This window comes from Notolepis coatsorum (assembly GCF_963971535.1).
Source record: "Notolepis coatsorum genome assembly, chromosome: 18".
Lineage (NCBI taxonomy): Eukaryota > Metazoa > Chordata > Actinopteri > Aulopiformes > Paralepididae > Notolepis > Notolepis coatsorum.
The window spans coordinates 38,905,911-38,924,808 of NC_140182.1; the positions used below are offsets into that span (position 1 = coordinate 38,905,911).

General features: G+C 46.3%; 1 protein-coding gene across 3 annotated transcripts in view; it reads right to left on the bottom strand.

Annotated features, from left to right (window-relative positions):
* tjp1b (tight junction protein 1b) overlaps positions 1 to 18,898 on the bottom strand; it is a 112,897-nt gene that overhangs the window by 9,523 nt on the left and 84,476 nt on the right. For all 3 annotated transcript variants that reach the window (XM_084335426.1, XM_084335425.1, XM_084335427.1), the window contains exons 15-25: positions 18,295 to 18,390; positions 18,102 to 18,184; positions 13,342 to 13,552; positions 8,655 to 8,755; positions 7,701 to 8,051; positions 7,182 to 7,403; positions 5,226 to 6,059; positions 4,483 to 4,574; positions 2,992 to 3,210; positions 2,196 to 2,332; positions 335 to 809 (exon numbers count right to left, since the gene is read on the bottom strand). In XM_084335426.1, coding sequence (XP_084191552.1) covers positions 335 to 809; positions 2,196 to 2,332; positions 2,992 to 3,210; positions 4,483 to 4,574; positions 5,226 to 6,059; positions 7,182 to 7,403; positions 7,701 to 8,051; positions 8,655 to 8,755; positions 13,342 to 13,552; positions 18,102 to 18,184; positions 18,295 to 18,390 — 2,821 coding nt within the window. The remainder of the gene's footprint in view (positions 1 to 334; positions 810 to 2,195; positions 2,333 to 2,991; positions 3,211 to 4,482; positions 4,575 to 5,225; positions 6,060 to 7,181; positions 7,404 to 7,700; positions 8,052 to 8,654; positions 8,756 to 13,341; positions 13,553 to 18,101; positions 18,185 to 18,294; positions 18,391 to 18,898) is intronic.

Sequence of the window (18,898 nt, forward strand, 5' to 3'; positions counted from 1 at the left end):
CACAGTGAAAATCCCTATCCTTTACAGTGGTGGCACAATGAGTACAAGGATGGCTAAAACGGCTGGCGCTGAAAGTGTTAAGAGACACCAATGAATCCTATTGGAGAGTCTAGGTTTGGTGCTACATTATTTCTGTCCCTCCAAATTTTTTTAAAGATTAAATATATTATATTTGGTTTCCTTTTAATTTAACAATTTAACCATCTTCCATGGACTGACTTGGGGAAAACCTGATTATTACAAGGAACAAACATGTCTATAAGTTGCTCACTTGTAATATATGAAATAAGCCGTGTCCAGTGTCTTTCTTTGTACCATAAAGTCTTGCTCTTACCTAACAGGAATGGCCTTAGGGATGGCATTGACGTTATTGTGCTGGTACTTGGGCCTGTTGTCCATAGTACGTGTGAAGGTGTCCAGGCCGCTGTCGTGGTCCAGAGGCTGCGGCGAGAGCTGAGGCTTGCTGCTGCTGTTGTTGTTGACGACGCTGGGCTTGTTGATGAGGTCCGCCTTGGCCAGCGTGTCGTTGGGTAGCAGGTTGTGGTTGAACTTGGGGCTCTCGAACTTACGCTCGAAGGGCCGGGCTGAGCTGGTGTAAGGCTTGGGGACGTAGCGGTTGTAGCTGGTGGGAGTGGGAGCGCCCAGGGTTTTGGGGGGAGCGTCGGTGCCGTTGACCGGTGACTTCTCGGGGAGGGCTCTGGGGGGCAGGTAGCTGCCCTGCGTCGACTCGTCCCTGCTGGGAGGCCTCAGAGCCGGCACCTCGGGTTTAGGGTTTGGGGACGAGCTCAGAGCCTCAGGTATGGAGTTCACTAGGGACGTAGACGGAAAGATATTCCAGTGCTTAGATACATGTTATATTCTTTACAATGTTGACAGTGGCCAACAACAACAGTGGTTGTATTATTTCATTTTTATTTGTTCCGTTCAATAAGTGTTTTATAATCAAAGCGCCTCTCAATTTGCACATTCCATGAGGGAGAAGAGCAGGAAGAAGAACATTTTATTTTGCCTGCCCCCTTACTCAAAACATAAATAAACAAATAAATAAATAGAAATAGATGGTCTGTCAATTACACATATTTAACCATCCATACTTTTTTTTTTATCCACTTTTTCTCCGATTTTCTAAATTTGTTCCCCCATCCCAATTTCGTATCATCCAATTCAACCCTCCCCTGTCACGAACGCTGTTTCTTTCCTCCCACAAGCCGGCTGCAATGTGGACTAAGTCATACATAGCACAAGTCCCCTCTGGTACTTGAGGTAACAGCAGTCGCATCTTTTCACCTGCGCAGCTCGATCTCTCAGTGGCGAGGAGTAACGCGTGGGAGGCTCACGCTGCCCCCGACACTTCCTGATTCTACTGCGCAGGCGCACCAACCGACCTGTAGGAGTCGCTGTCCACAACGCCTGATCCCCACCCATCAGTTTCCCACCCCCTAATACGGCCAATGTGTATTAGTATGAACGACCAGCTAAACTGAAAGCAATGTGGAGCGCTGGGCTCGAACAGGCGAGCCCAGCGTCTCCGCATTTGTGGCGAGCGCCTTGCCCACTACGCCACGTAGCCGCCCATTTAACCATCCATACTTAATAACAATAACATGATAAAAAGAAAAAAGAAAGTCATAGGGAAACCTATTACCCCTCAACTTCATAATGTCCGATTGTTTTCTTTATACATTTTCTTGAACTGAAAAATATTTATACAACTCTTTAGATCATTCTGTAGAGAATTCCACAGTTTTACACCACATAATGAAATACACATCTGCTTTAAAGTAGTCCTACATACTGCTGTTTAAAATTACATATTTCCTTCTATGGTTCTCGTCCTCGGAGCTAAAAACAAACAACTTCTGCAAGCTTTCTGGCAATACTCTGCCTTCTGCCCTGTACATAACAAATAATATCTGTAACTCAACTAAATCTTATCTCATAAATCCTGACTTAATAAACAGTCTGTTTGTGTGTTCTGTTGAATCCACTTCATGAACAATTCTTACTGCTCTTTTCTGTAATATAAACAATGGCAACATGTTGCCCCACACTTCTACACAGTAACTAAAATATGGCAAAATAGGTGAACAATACAGAACTGACATTGCTTTGTAATCTAACACATACTTTGCTTTGTTCAAAACAGAAGTATTCTTAGACAGGTATTATTAGAAGCGTGCAGCAGCAGGGCTTACCCTCGTTGGGGCAGAGCTTGGGCAGCGTGTTGGGGGGGATGGCTGGGAGTGGTGGTCCGTACTGTGAGGAGGGGCTGATCTGGGGAAGTGGTTCATACCTCTTCTCCACCGGACTCACCTTCTCCACAGACTCAACCCTGCAATAATACAATGTACAACCATATGTATATACCAGGGTTCCCACAGACATTGCAAAATGAAATTCAAGGACTTTTAAGTACTTTTCCAAGCACTATTTTTCATTTTCAAGGATGTCACTCGAAGGATACAATTCACTTTTAAATGCTGTTTTTTAAGCATCTTCTTGGCCTGCTTGCCAGCTAGAGCAAGCTAGAGCATCACACGCGAAGAAATGAGGAAAAGCAGTTGGAGCGCGACTAGTCCGATTTGATTAAAACAGAACAAAAAAAACGATTTCTTGATTCAGAACAATTTGATCATGGATAAACAAAATATTCAATGCGAATGGTTGATTTGAATTTCAAGGACTTTTTAAGCACCTTGTTAAGAAATTTGCTGTTTTCAAGGAATTCCAGGCCTCAACTTCTTTTTGTAAAAAATCAATGTGCATTTTCAGCACTGGGTCCACAACTAGGGCCTCAGACTCCACTACTGTTTTAAATCAAAACCATGCCATGTTAAAGCATCTTGAGACTACATTGTATTTTAATGTGTGCTCTGTAAATAAAATTCATTATTATTTATTATTATTAGATTAGTTTACAAAATTATATGACTGTTAGTCAATTAAGAATGTCTTTTGTGAAGGACACGAGACAGGGTGGTGTGTGTGTACCTGTTATAAGGATATGTGAGTTGAGCCGGCCTGGGCAGGTCGTGGAAGCGGTTAATCCCGGGGGCGGGCTGGCCCATGGCCTTGCTATCGAAACTACGGCGATCAAAGTAGGACAGCTGCTTCCTGTAATACTCCTCGTCCTCGTCAGGGTCGTAGTGGTTGGAACGCACCATGTCGTCCAGAGGTTTCGACTGCGGCTTCTGGGGCTCAGGCGTCCTGCTGTGAGACACGGAGGAAACAGTGACAGAATTGCACAACTGAGCTATTCAGCCATCGTAGAGACATTAGAGAGAGAGAGAGAGAGAGAGAGAGAGAGAGAGAGAGAGAGAGAGAGAGAGAGAGAGAGAGAGAGAGAGAGCAGAGCGTACTACGGGTATTGCACTACCACCCCTGCAGGACTTGTACAACAGGAGGTGCACATCCAGAACCTGCAGAATAATGAAGGACCCTCACCACCCCAACAATAGCCTGTTCAAGCTGCTGCGGTCAGGCAAGCGCCTCCACATACATGCAGCAAGAACAGAGAGACTCCGACTCAGCTTCTTCCCCCAGGCCATCAGAACACTGATCTCCCCCCCCCCCCCCCCCCCACACACACACACACACACACACACACACACACACCTTCCTGCACTCTCTCACACACACACACGCACGCACGCACCCACGCACACACACACACACACACACACACACACACACACACACACACACACACACACACACACACACACACACACACACACACACACACACACACACGTTAAACCCCATCAGGGGGCCTTTTCTGTGTGGAGTTTGCATGTTCTCCCTGTGTTCACGTGGGTTTCCTCCAGGTACTCTTGGTTTCCTCCCACATCATAAAGACATGCAAGGTAGGCAGGGACTACAGATGAAAACTAGCTCATTAGCTAATTCTGGCACATTTACATTGATGTGGAAACTGAAGATGTTGATTAATGTGCACTGTCCCTGGGTAAAATACATAACTTAACTTAAACACAAAAGAAAAGGTTACTTTAAAGAAAAAAAAACATAACTGTTTTTTGTATAGTATAGTTAGTATAGCTAGTATAGGATAGTTATATATAGTATAACTGTATATTGTATAGTAGTGTATATAGGACTCATTACCTTTCATTCATAAGCTTAGCATTGTATTGTATCTTAGTATCTTTTATCATGTCTATTTTATTATCTATTCTATTTTATTCTATTATTATAGCATGGCCACCTTCATTTCACTACGTGTCTTGTGTATGTATGTGACAAATAAATCTCTTGAATCTTGAATCTCTTAGTGAGACAGATTGATTGTGTCCCTTCGCCATAGTGACAGTTTGCTGCATAGTTTCACTGAAGCCCTTTGTCCACTAGGTGGAGCTCAGGCAATGATGAATGAACTGAGGGCAGTCTCTTCTGCAAGGGGACGCAGTTGTCCTTCACCTACCTATGTTCTGGTGTAGTGGTGCTCTAGTGCTGGATAAATACCTGTAGGAGGACTTCTCCTGCTCCAGGTTACTGAGAGAGTTGGCTTTGGGGACTGGGCCGGGTGAAATCACAGGTTTAGGAACATCCGCAGGCTGGAATAGAAATGACGAGACCTAAATGACGGCTCACATCCTAACTTCAGCTCATGTAATAAGTTGCCCGCCAACTTTAATGGCTAAGTTCAGAAATGTGGTACCTATTTCCTACATACCGATGATGTGGTCGGTCGCTAGAGTCCTTTCTCAGACACCTGCAGGTCCGGCTAGTTAGTTAGCCTCAAAACTGTTGCAAATGCCCTGAAATAAACACTGGAGCCTAATTCGGGTGCACAGTGGATGAGGTTTCAGCATGTATTTTAGGGCTTGTACAGACTGGAGCATTACCCCATTGACTTTGCATTAATTCTGTGGCCAACTAGCCAGAGCCAATATGAAGAACAGCATGGATGGTGCTGAGAAATAACTCTACCGGTCGACAAGATCACTGGTGGTAAGTAGGGAGAAGGGTTAGAGGTCCCTCTAGGAATTCTGCTAGTTTCACAATTGCTATCAATTTAAAATCAGATTTCCACTCCAACTTTTGGCTTTATTAATGACTAATCACAGTGTTTTTTACTGAATGGTGCTGATGGTAACAAGCTAACTCGTACATGTTACAGAGTGGAACAGGCTTAGTGGACTTCCTCACATCAAACACTGTGGTAGAAGTCTTCATACTCTGTCCGCCCTAGTGGTCCTGCTTACCCTGAGTGCTGCAGAGTCCCCTCCTTCCTTGGCCCGGTCCACAGAGACAGAACGCTTATTCTCAAACATCTTGACTCTGTTGAGCACAGACTGGGGCTTCATAGCTGGGTCCTCCTCCAGGTCTTCCCGGGATGGAGGGGGAAGGGGCTTGGAGCCTGCAGGGAGGCCTGGCTCGCCTGGCGAAGGCAGGGACTCCGGTTTAGGAGGCAGCGCGGGGGCTTCAGAGTTCATCATAGGCTCATGCATCCCTGACTTGTAAACCCGACTGGGAGGCCCAGGGTTGTAGGCGGGCCTCGGAGCCGAGTTGCCGTAATACTGTTTGGGAGGGTCCGGGGAGCGGGGCGAGGTGACAGGGAAGCCGTGAGGCTCCGCCTCGTAAGGGGAGCGGGCATCGTAGCCGGCAGGGGGCGGGGGCTCGTCGTAACGTATCGGCCCGGGTTTACTGTGGCGCCTGCCGTCGTAGCCCACTGGGGGGGCCTCGTCGTAGCGCGGCTGAGGGGGGCTGTAGTCCCGCCCGGGCCCGTCCCCGTCCTCGTAGGGCGGCCGGGCATTGTAGCCCGCGGGCTGCTGGTGGGACGAGGTCTGCTGGTCGTAGGGGGGCCACTGCTCGTTGTTGTAGTGAGGCACACGGCTCTCGTAGTGCAGGTGAGAGTCAAAGTTATGAGGCTTTGTTTCCGCGTAGCCGCCCCCGTCGTATCCGTACGGCGGGTGGTCGTACTCGCGGTATGGCTGCTTGTCCTGGTAGGGCGGCTGGTGGCTGTAGCTCAGCGACGGCTTCAGGACGTGGTTCACCCGCACGGGCTCCTCCATGTTGTACAGGTCTTTCTTGTACATCTGCGGAACGGGGGGGGAGGGGAAACAAATGCATTGGTCACGGCCTGGTCACCAGCTGACGTCACAGAGCGGGCGTCACAGTGAAGGTTAGAAAGCAGTGAGGGGAGAACCATACAGAGAAGAATGAATTCAAGATGGAAGAGAGTCAATACTGGGATTAACAGAAACCTCAGGGGCCAAACAGAACATTATAACCAAAGTATTAGGTTGAAAATCCTACTACCAATTAAAAACAAACAGTCAAGTCAAAGTGCAATTACACAAGCAGACCTTTGTTCAAACCAGTTCTGAATGCCTGTTTGACAAGATGCCTTTCAAGAATGACCAATAAAATGTCCATGTGCTCGTCACCAAATCATTGCATCCTGTTTTCTGATCGAGGAACTAAAAAGGCAATTTGTGAAAGGAATTCTGAAAGGCTTCATTTCAAACGTATGATGTGTAGCCTGTAGACAGCAGGATATATTTACAGTCCTTCCTATGGAAGAAGCTTGGGTTGGTTAAAAGCTATACTGGACAAAAGAAAAAACGGCAGACATAATGCGGTGCTTATGCAAGGTTTGTTTTTTTCCATAGGGAGAATTGCTCGACAAGAGATGAATACCAAGAATACTGTCTGCAGGTTAGCGTTCCATCATGCAACCAGCATTCAGTTTGCATCCACTCCAGACTACTGGCACTACGACAGACGGCAACATCTACTACTACCTTGCCACTGCAAGTGCTACTAACTGGTTTGTCTAGAGAGAGAGTTAAAGCTGAAAGGAACCCAAATGAAACCATTAGGAGCCATGCAGAGGAGGTAAGAGGCAACAGTTAGGGCTGGTCGTGGATGTGGTCCTCATCCTGGTCAGTCCCCCTGGTCCCCCCCCAGCCCACTGTGGTGCATGTGGACCAGTCTGTCTGGGGGCCAGAGACACACAGTGGGCTTTCAGTGGGTCACACAGCGTGGGCGGGGCATGCAGAGAGTGGAGTGGAAAGCGTGTGCGAGAAGACAGGCAGTTAAAAAAAACGGCAGGCTGGGGGGGGGGGGGGGGGGGGGGGGGGGGCGGGTTGGGCGGGTCGGTGGCGGGCCGGGGCCCAGGCCCGGTCCGAGTGGCTGGCGAAGGCAGCAGCGGGTACCTTTGGTTCCGGACCGGGCGGGTGGGGTTGGTGAGGGGGCTGTGTTAGCTCGGGGGCAGGGCTGGGGCTGCTAAGTGAGTCGGCCTGAGGAGCTGCGGCTGCAGCGGGTGGCTCCTCTGGGTGCATACCCTCTAGCTGCAGTACGGGCTGCTCGACAGCGGGGGGCGCTGCTGCTGCCACTGCCGGGGGCAGCGTGGGCGTGGCCAGAGCGGCCTCGTCTTGCTGTGAAGTATCGTTAAGAGACATTTATAACACAGCCTGCCAAGGGCCACTCACTCAGAACCAACGCTCACCCATTCACCACGTCTCCCTTCCTCACACTGAATCAGAGACCATACTGGCAAAAATGTGGTTAGAATAGATAGCATGAGGTTTCCTCAAAAGGTTTATAATCTATTCATAAAGGTTTCTAATTTACACAACAACACTATATCTCAACAAAAGGCAGGAACGCTGAACACATGTATTCATGCGTCTCGGCCTCTAGGGGGCCTCAGGCTCCCTGGCTCTGGACGTTACCTGCTGCGGAGCCGGCATCTTGAAGCCGGCGGGGTCGATGCGATTGGCCGGGTCGGGCTGCACAGGGTGCTGGTATCCGGGGTAACCGGGGGCGTCCTGAATGACGGGCGGGTCCTCCCGCACAGGCTCGGAGGAGCGGGTGATGGCAGGCTCCGTGGGGAGGCCCACCTCGTCGTTCAGCGTCTCGTCCAGCTCCTGGTCGGTGTAGGCTCCGCCCTCCGTGTCTGTGTCCTCGTAGTCCGACGTGTGGCGGCTGTCTGTGCTGTACATGGAGTACTCGCTGCCCGGCGCCGACAGGTAGGACAGACGGTCGTCGTGGATGTCCAAGTCGTCCTCCGGAGCGCCGTCCGCCTGTGTGGGAGAAGAGCGGAGACCAGCAGGGTGTGAAGAACACCGTTACCCAAAACAACACACAGCGCGTCTAATTCAGTACAACCTTCGGGGGGTGAAGGTGTGAGTAGTATCACCCCGTTGGAAATAGCAACACTGCAACGTTTCCAAACGTCCAGATTTTTAGGATTCACTGTGTCAAAATGATTTCATCATCCGCCGGCTTAGATGTGAAGCGCTCTTACGTGGACTGAATTGGTCGAACACCAAATGCCTGTGAGATCTTTGTTAGTGTGACCAGGAGATATATTTAAGCTATAGGTTCATCACCATACCTCTTTGTTAGTGTGACCAGGAGATATATTTAAGCTATAGGTTCATCACCATACCTCTTTGTTAGTGTGACCAGGAGATATATTTAAGCTATAGGTTCATCACCATACCTCTTTGTTAGTGTGACCAGGAGATATATTTAAGCTATAGGTTCATCACCATACCTCTTTGTTAGTGTGACCAGGAGATATATTTAAGCTATAGGTTCATCACCATACCTCTTTGTTAGTGTGACCAGGAGATATATTTAAGCTATAGGTGTATCACCATGTAGTGGCTGCTGTCTCTCACCTTGCCCTCTGACACCCAGACCAGCTGGTTCTGCTGCTGCTGAATGGTTTCCTTGAGAGCGCCGTACCAGCCGTCATTCATGTTATTCATGTTGATGGTGGCTAGGAGAAGGAATTCACACATTTATATTTCATTTAAAATGTTAAAAATGTAATATGAGGCAGACAAGCAGATGAGTACTGTGATACCAAAACAATCACAGTAAAGCAATCAATACAAATGCAGAGGTCCAACAGCGTTTATCTGTAAAAGTGCGTCAATGTTTGTAATTAATTAACCTCTTAACACTTTCAGCGCCAGCCGTTTTAGCCATCCTTGTACTCTGTACTTTGATCGCCATTAACGGCATTCGTTTTGAATACTACATACGTTGATCGGCCGGATCAATATGAAATCATTGTAGGATCAAGGTGCAATTGACGTCAGATAGTTCTTACCTTTGATCGGGGTTATTCCAAAAATAATATTCCAATTATCTGATCGCGATTTCCAGTATTGATGTCGATCGGGTCCCTGACATGAAGTGGCACAAGATATGCCTCAAGTGTGCTGAACGCGCTTCGAAGTGAAATTAGATGTGACACACAGTGTGAAATAAGGTTTCAAAGGGTGGGCGATACTGCCAACTAGCAGGATGCGGCCGGTATTGCACTCTGGGGATCTCAGAATGATTTCCTATGGTAACACTGAGGTCCGTGACACTGTATAGAATAAAAAAAATCGAATAAAAGAAGAAACGATGAAAACCCGAGAAATCTCTGGTCTGGCGCCCAATGTGTTAAGCCCTAGCTATATTTTCAGAAAACTCGCCTAAAAGTACATAACCAAGTAAATGGAAGATTGCTCTTCTACAAGGTCCATTTGCATGTTCTTGGTATCTAGGGACATCTATGGACCTCAGGGAATGTGTTCCCAGTGTCAGAAATATTGTGTCTGTTACTAGGCTTGAGTAAGTTGTAATGAACCAAAAGGAGAATATAAATTATTATTAGTTTTCTTTTCGATCTTTGATGGTGAACAACACCATGGTAACATTGACCAAAAGTGAAAAAGAACAAAGGGCAGATGATTTACAGGTTTTTTTGTAGATACAATACTGAATTCTGCAATCCGGACACATGCAATTTGAAATATGAATATAGAATATAAGGCCTATAAATGACCCTATTATGGCCAAGTCATACATCTATGGATCAGCCCAAATCTCTTCTTTCCAATGGCAGAGTTAAATCTGGATCTAGTATGACCAGGTGCTCGTTACAGGGCAGAAAAGACTGTGAATGAAATCTACTGTAAGTACAGTTACTTTTGTATCATGTCCGCCATTTTTTTTTATTTTTAATTTCTCTTTCTCCAATTTTCAGTTTTTTCTCCCCGTCCCAATTTAGTCGCCGTGCCAATTCCCCCCCTCCCCTACCTGGCTGCTGTATGCATGTTCTCCTACGAGTCGGTACAAGGGCGTCCCGAAGCCGACTGCACACTTCCTCCGATACGTGCGACGACTGCCAGTGACGTCTTTTCACTTGGCAGCGAGGACTCTCATTGATGAAGTGTAACGCGTGGGAGGGCACGCTATCTCCACCAAGTCCTGCCCCCGCTGGGCAAGAGCCGAGACCTGACCTGTAGGCGTTGCTGTCCACAACACCAGATTCCCACCCACCAGCTTCCCACCCCCTAATACTGCCAATTGTATTAGTATGAACGACCAGCCAAGCTGGTAGCAATGCCGAGAGCTGGGCTCGAACCCAGCATCTCCTGCATTGGTGACGAGCGCAATCTCCGCTACGCCACCTGACCGCCCAGATGTCCGCCATTTTTTACCAGATTTATTTTATGGCAATAACGTTCAGGTTTGTTCGACCCGTGAGATATAATCAAGATTTTCACATCAATATTTCTTTTTCACGTCAAGCGGCTGCAGCTTAGACTGTGGCTGGTGTGAGCTGGCTAGTGCAGTTTTATGAAATTTCTACGTCCACTAAAGCCCTGGGTCTCCTCTTTCTTAGGACTACAACGATTTCATGACGGTGTCATGTCCTCGCGTCTAAATCATCCGGTTTCCGATGCAATGCGCAGAGATGGGGAAGCCTTCGGGAGAGGTGTTAGTTGGACAATGCCTAGGCTAACCGGTCATGTCCGCTTCCATTCAGATAAGCTGGTTGGATCCTTGCATGGCTGCCTTCGCCATGTGTGTGTGTGTGTGTGTGTGTGTGTGTGTGTGTGTGTGTGTGTGTGTGTGTGTGTGTGTGTGTGTGTGTTAGGGCTGAGCCCAAACGTTTGGACCTTCGTTCGTTAGGTTGGCATTCGATTCTTAATTAATGGGTTCGAACCTCCGCTTTTTTTTTTCATCTACTTTTTCTCCCCATTTTTCTGCAATGTGGACGAAGCCTTGCATCACGTGTCCCCTCCGGTACTCGAGGAGGCAGCCGTCGCATCTTTTCACCCGCACAGCGCAATCTCTCAGCGGCGAGGGTCTGCGTGGGAGGGACACGCCGCCCCCATCACTTCCTGATTCTACTACGCAGGCGCACCAACCGACCTGTAGGAGTCCGATCCCCACCCACCAGCTTCCCACCCCCTAATACTGCCAATTGTATTAGTATGAACGACCAGCCAAGCTGGTAGCAACGCCGAGAGCTGGGCTCGAACCCAGCATCTCCTGCGTTGGTGGCGAGCGCCTTGCCCACTGCGCCACCTAGCCGCCCCATCGAACCTCCGCTTTAAAAAATGTCCCAGCAGAAGACAAGTTACTTAACGTTAGACAGGTGGTATATTATGCACGTTAATTAAGCTACTGTATGCACGTTTAGCTGGCTAACATTAAGATAGCAGGAGCAGTCGGCCAACAAAGATGTTTCAACAAATGTATTCACAAAATGGATTATCATCCAAACGTTATTGAAGCCTCCCGTGACCAGTAAGTAGGTACTACTACTCTTAACTCATTCAGAGCCACGCCCATATGACCAAATTAGGTCTAGCGTGCCAGCACTGAAGTCAATGGGAGGACGGGGATATTTGCGAACGCTTAAACTATATCTTAAATTATGGCTATGGGTCTAATACACCCGTCGCTTATCAATGACTTGCTTGCAGTCAACATGTACGAAACGGATTGTTTTTTCATCGGTACATTTCCGCTTTATACCGTTTTGAATACGAGTATAGTTTGAGATTTCTAGTAATTCCAGAGGAATCCGCGATAATAGCCCTTTAGTGGAATACACAAAACACGTTGTCATTTTTCGGCTGATTTATGAATAGTTCAAATAAACGCTAGATTATCGATAGTATATGTGTCATTATGCACGCTAGAGAAGCGGGCTGAAAAATCGATTATCCGTGCCTTGGTCAGCACTAACGGCACGCACACACACACGCGCGCGCGCGCGCTCCGATGGCAGAGAAAGGAACATCTGATAACCCAAGACTGGTAAAATAGAGTCCTTACCTCACATCAGAAGTTCTGCAAAAAGATGAATCCAATTCCTGATCGCCATTCCAAATATTGATCGCGTTTATTGATCCAACGTTATGGTCAAAAACACATAATCGACGCTGCTCCCAGCCTCCCCAGTGAATGTGGTAACACGATACTGCTTGCCCGAGAAGGGAAACCCCGGACCGGAGTTTTTTTTTCTGATGCACATGCCCACCCAATCCAATCCAATCCAATGATGTGCAATACCATCCGGGAGACGATAGGCGGCGGTATTTGCCCTTTGCGAGCTCAGACCCATTCCCAATGATAACGTCAGGCTGGATGGATGAAAAATTAATGGATATCGCTAATAAAAGAAATAACTATTAAAACCCGACTATACTCGTGATTGGCACGCAACGCATGGCGAGTTAACCTGACTATACTCGTGGCTGGCAATGAATGGGTTAATAACCGCAGCAATATGCACATATGCGCTACGTTATATGCGTAAATGTGCCTAAAGTCAAGACTCGACAGTATTGAACCAGTAGTGCGTGCGTGCGTGCGTGCGTGTGTGTGTGTGTGAGGCATAAGTTGTAAACTGCTTTGAGTGCTCAGAACGCAAAAAAAGCACTTCACGCCTGTTTCAGTCCTGCCTTATGATGAGTGATTTGATAATACAAATACGATACTTATCGTACATCTAGCAATGCTGTATAAGTCTGTACTGTTGAACGAAATTCAGATAAAACTGTCAAAACTAGGCATTGAGGATCAAATATGACTCAAGATCCAGCAATATAGTATCAAACTTACCAATGAAAATGTTGTCAGAAACATATTTTACAGTGACATTTATTCTCATATTTTTATATTCTGATTATTTGTATTGCCTATATTTATGTCTTTCTTCTATTACCCTGCCCATGCCTGTACCTCCCCTCCCCTGTGCTGCTATGATGCCAGGATTCCCCAAAGGGGATCAACAAAGGAATATCTTATCTTTTAGGTTCAACTTCCGGTAGAAGTTAACGAGCCAGTTTTTCATATGCACACACAAGGACGTGCACTGCAATGAGCTCTTTTGTGTGACACCAGAAAAAGACAGAAGTCCAAACAACTAATTTAAAAGGCACAGTTTCTGAATAATAGGCTGGGTGCAAAATGTGACTGGGTTGTCTTATGTCACAGTTAGCAGGGAGAGTTTCTCACAATATTAGACCTTTAATAAAAAGCTATATTATTCCTCCTCTGGCCACTCACTGGTGAAGAGGTGATGGTTGTTCTTCCTCAGTTTGATGGCTCGCTCGTACAGCTTCCTGGCGCTCTTCCTCGACTCGGCGCACAGACGGGTCCTCATGTTCTTCACGCCCTGCTTGTTGTCAGGGTTCAGGAACACCACGATGGGATACCACTGGGCATAGTTCAGCCTGTCCACGGCGTTGGGGGTGATGTCCAGCACCGCGTGTTTGTCCTGCATTAGGTAAGGACAGTGCTTAACTTAGGTAAGGAAGGTGCTTAACTTGGGTAAGGAAGGTGCTTAACTTGGGTAAGGACAGTGCTTAACTTGGGTAAGGAAGGTGCTTAACTGGGGTAAGGACAGTGCTTAACTTGGGTAAGGAAGGTGCTTAACTTGGGTAAGGAAGGTGCTAAACTTGGATAAGGACAGTAAGGAAGGTGCTTAACTTAGGTACGGACAGTGCTTAACTTAGCTAAGGACAGTGCTTAACTTGGGTAAGGAAGGTGCTTAACTTGGGCAAGGAAGGTGCTAAACTTGGATAAGGACAGTAAGGAAGGTGCTTAACTTAGGTACGGACAGTGCTTAACTTAGCTAAGGAAGGTGCTTAACTTGGGTAAGGACAGTGCTTAACTGGGGTAAAGGCAGTGCTTAACTGGGGTAAGGAAGGTGCTTAACTGGGGTAAGGAAGGTGCTTAACTGGGGTAAGGAAGGTGCTTAACTTGGGTAAGGAAGGTGCTTAACTTGGGTAAGGAAGGTGCTTAACTTGAGTAAGGAAGGTGCTTAACTTAGGTAAGGAAGGTACTTAACTTGGGTAAGGAAGGTGCTTAACTTGTGTAAGGAAGGTGTTTAACTTGAGTAAGGAAGGTGCTTAACTTAGGTAAGGAAGGTACTTAACTTGGGTAAGGACAGTGCTTAACTGGGGTAAAGGCAGTGCTTAACTGGGGTAAGGAAGGTGCTTAACTTGGGTAAGGACAGTAAGGAAGGTGCTTAACTTAGGTACGGACAGTGCTTAACTTAGCTAAGGAAGGTGCTTAACTTGGGTAAGGACAGTGCTTAACTGGGGTAAAGGTAGTGCTTAACTGGGGTAAGGAAGGTGCTTAACTTGGGTAAGGAAGGTGCTTAACTTAGGTAAGGAAGGTGCTTAACTTAGGTAAGGAAGGTGCTTAACTTAGGTAAGGAAGGTGCTTAACTTGGGTAAGGAAGGTGCTTAACTTAGGTAAGGAAGGTGCTTAACTTAGGTAAGGAAGGTGCTTAACTTGGGTAAGGAAGGTGCTTAACTTGGGTAAGGAAGGTGCTTAACTGGGGTAAAGGCAGTGCTTAACTGGGGTAAGGAAGGTGCTTAACTTGGGTAAGGAAGGTGCTTAACTTAGGTACGGACAGTGCTTAACTTAGCTAAGGAAGGTGCTTAACTTGGGTAAGGACAGTGCTTAACTTAGCTAAGGAAGGTGCTTAACTTGGGTAAGGAAGGTGCTTAACTGGGGTAAAGGCAGTGCTTAACTGGGGTAAGGAAGGTGCTTAACTTGGGTAAGGAAGGTGCTTAACTTGGGTAAGGAAGGTGCTTAACCTAAGTAAGGAAGGTGCTTAACTTGGGTAAGGAAGGTGCTTAACTTAGGTAAGGAAGGTGCTTAACTTAGGTAAGGAAGGTGCTTAACTTGGGTAAGGAAGGTGCTTAACTTGGGCAAGGAAGGTGCTTAACTTAGGTACGGACAGTGCTTAACTGGGGTAAAGGCAGTGCTTAACTGGGGTAAGGAAGGTGCTTAACTTGGGTAATAGTTAGGGAATTTTAGCAAGATGTTTGGACCATCTGTGAAAAAATTTATTACCAATAGCTTTCTTCACCAAAGTGTTCCTATAGGTGTCTACTAACACCTCAATTTATTCAAACCCAAATCCTCTGGGAAAATTCTGGAGAGCCAATCAAAGTTAAGGAGCCCAATATTGGTATACCTGGCTTGGGTGAAAATATGAAAAATCAAATATTAACGTGTGGGGTGACTAACTAGGGGTGCTGAATCTATTCCAACCATTCGTTTTGAGTAAGAATGGCTCCCTGGCCATACAATATTGGTATATTATATATATAGTAATCAATGTAATCAATGCCATAGTTGGATGGTTGGAAGAAGTAAACCCCTTCGATAACACACGGGACAGGAAGACCCTGGTGTCCTTCTCTACAGGGTTTAGCAGCTCTCCCGGAGACCCAGTAAATGCGGATCAGGCAGAGGAGATTGGCAGAACCATACAGGCCAAGATGGATGGGAAAACTGTTAATGATACAATGCAAACAAAGTACAAAGTCAAGTCATTAGCAACCCTCAGATCTGGACCCAAAGTCAGTGGGGAGAAGCTGGTTATTGACTCACTCGGGCTCTTCAACCGCCTCATCATCATCAGTGAGCGTGAAGTCAAGACCAAAGAAGCTCTGCTATTTGAGTTGACGCCAACACGATGTCTCTTTTTGACAAAAACCAGAAGATGCAAAAGCCAGATAAGGCTGCCCTAGCAAAGTTCCTAAAGACATTTGTAGAACGCATCAGGCAAACCCCATGCACGAGCCTTGTGATTGATGGTGGGTGGCTCCTGCACAATGTCAAGTGGAAGGTTAACATCACCTGGAAGGACATCGCTGAGAGCTACCTCCGGTTTGTGAAGGCCATGGGAAGCCAGCACCTCCGGATCACTGTGGTTCGTATATGACAACTTGACCAAGGACCATGATCATCTCAGACGTACAAAGCATGCATGCTGTGACATCCAGATTCGCCCAGACATCCAAACCAATATTCCTAGAGAAAAGTTCCTTGACAACAAGAACAACAAGGCCCAGCTTATCCTGCTTCTAGCTGAGACATTCAGTAGTAATGGAATCCGTGTACATCAATGCTCTGATGATGCAGACACTTCTATCGTCCAGGCAGCTCTAGATGAGGCAAGAGAGGCCGCTGTTGAGGTGAGAGCTGAGGATACGGACATCTTGGTTATGCTCATTCATCATGATGCAGACCACTCAGTCTTCTTCACAATAGCAAACAATGTGTCTTATGATGTTGGAAAGATACAAGAGGCCCTCCCAGAGAAATACAGGAAATATCTGCTCTTTCTACACAGCTTCTCAGGCTGCGATACCGTGTCTGCAATGTCTGGCTTTAGCAAACCAACTTTGCTACGCACACTCTGCAAGACGGACCAAGCTGAGAAGGCCATGGACGTTTTTCTTGACATCCATGGGAAATCACCCAAAGGCTTGGGGGACTTGAGATTTGAAATGTTCAGCAAGCGGGCTGCAGCAGGGAAAATCAGCCCTGAGAAACTGCTCCCGACTACAGCAGCAGCAGCACAACATTCTCTCCGGGCATATCTCCAAACCAGAGACTGGCTTCTACTACAAAGTCCATCACTGGATGTTCTGGACTATGGCTGGAAACTGGGAGACGAAGGCTATGCACCAGTCCCTACCACAGACCCCATTGCCCCAGACTATCTCCTGAAATTCATCAGCTGCAACTGTGAGGGAGACTGCAGTACACGCAGGTGCTGCTGTAAAAAACAGGGGGTCAAGTGCATATCTGCTTGTGGCAAGTGTAAAGGAGAGTGCCATAACAACCAGTCAGACGAGAAAAGGAGTGAGGAAGATGGGGAGTTGGCTTAGTAAAAAAAACTGAAACCATGTATCAATAATGCACATTTCTATGTAACGTTACATTTCTCTCGGAATAAAGTAAAAATATTGTTGTTTTTTTACTAAAAAAAACAAATGGTTGGAATAGATTCAGCGCCCTGAAAAACCCTAGTTAGACACCCCACAAGTTAATATTTGATTTTTCATATTTGTCACCCAAGCCCTCTGGGTATACCAATATTTTATGGCCAGGGAGCCAATTTTACTCAAAAGTAATGGTTGGAATAGATTCAGCACCCCTGAAAACCCCTAGTTAGTCACCCCACACGTTAATATTTGATTTAGATTTATTTCATATTCTTCGCCCAAGCCCCCTGGGCTCCTTAACTTTGATTGGCTCTCCAGAATTTTCCCTGAGGATTTGGGCTTGAATAAATTGAGTGGTGTTAGTAGACACCTATAGGAACACTTTGGTGAAGAAAGCTATTGGTAAGAAATCTTTTCACAGATGGTCCAAACATCTTGCTAAAATTCCCTAACTATAAGGAAGGTGCTAAACTTGGGTAAGGACAGTGCTTAACTTAGGTAAGGAAGGTGCTTAACTTAGGTAGGGAAGGTGCTTAACTTGGGTAAGGAAGGTGCTAAACTTGGGTAAGGAAGGTGCTAAACTTGGGTAAGGACAGTAAGGAAGGTACTTAACTTGGGTAAGGACAGTAAGGAAGGTACTTAACTTGGGTAAGGACAGTAAGGAAGGTGCTTAACTTGGGTAAGGAAGGTGCTAAACTTGGGTAAGGACAGTGCTTAACTTAGGTAAGAAAGGTGCTTAACTTGGGTAAGGAAGGTGCTAAACTTGGGTAAGGACAGTAAGGAAGGTGCTTAACTTGGGTAAGGACAGTAAGGAAGGTGCTTAACTGGGGTAAGGACAGTGGTTACCTTAGATAAGGAAGGTGCTTAACTTGGGTAAGAACAGTGTTCAACATGGGTAAGGGCGGTGCTTAACTTAGATAAGGACAATGCTTAACTTAGACAAGGACAGTGCTTAACTTAGATAAGGACAGTGGTTAAAAAGGTAAAGTACGGTAGCTGTTATTACATTTCATGTTGATAAATGTACAGACATGCCAATAATACAAATATAAAAAGAAAAAGAGGAATACTCACTCTGTCAATGATCTGCTTGATGGTGTGAAGACGAATGATTCCTGAACTACGCTGGTCTGTCCCCGCATCTCTAGGTTCACTTTCTGGAAAACATTCAATCAATGGAATTTATGAAAAAATAGAAATATGAAATACTATAATTTGAATGTGAGCAGGTTAGGTGGCAACTGTATTGCAATGTATACAAACATACTTGCAAGCTCGAAAAGATCTGTCTCCTCTCTGGACAGCTTCTCTCGTGCCACATCAGCGATGGGACCAAATATCACCACTGGCCTCAGGAACCCAGCTAAACCAAGAAAACATACCTATTAAACACAATAACTATCCTGACGCAGTTTAAACAGAGGTCATGGGATGACAGGTTGACTGTACTAGTTTAAACAGAGGTCATGGGATGACAGGTTGACAGTACTAGTTTAAACAGAGGTCATGGGATGACAGGTTGACAGTACTAGTTTAAACAGAGGTCATGGGATGACAGGTTGACAGTACTAGTTTAAACAGAGGTCATGGGATGACAGGTTGACAGTACTAGTTTAAACAGAGGTCATGGGATGACAGGTTGACAGTACTAGTTTAAACAGAGGTAATAGGATGACAGGTTGACTGTACTAGTTTAAACAGAGGTCATGGGATGACAGGTTGACTGTACTAGTTTAAACAGAGGTCATGGGATGACAGGTTGACTGTACTAGTTTAAACAGAGGTCATGGGATGACAGGTTGACAGTACTAGTTTAAACAGAGGTCATAGGATGACAGGTTGACAGTAGTATTTTAAACATGTTGACAGTT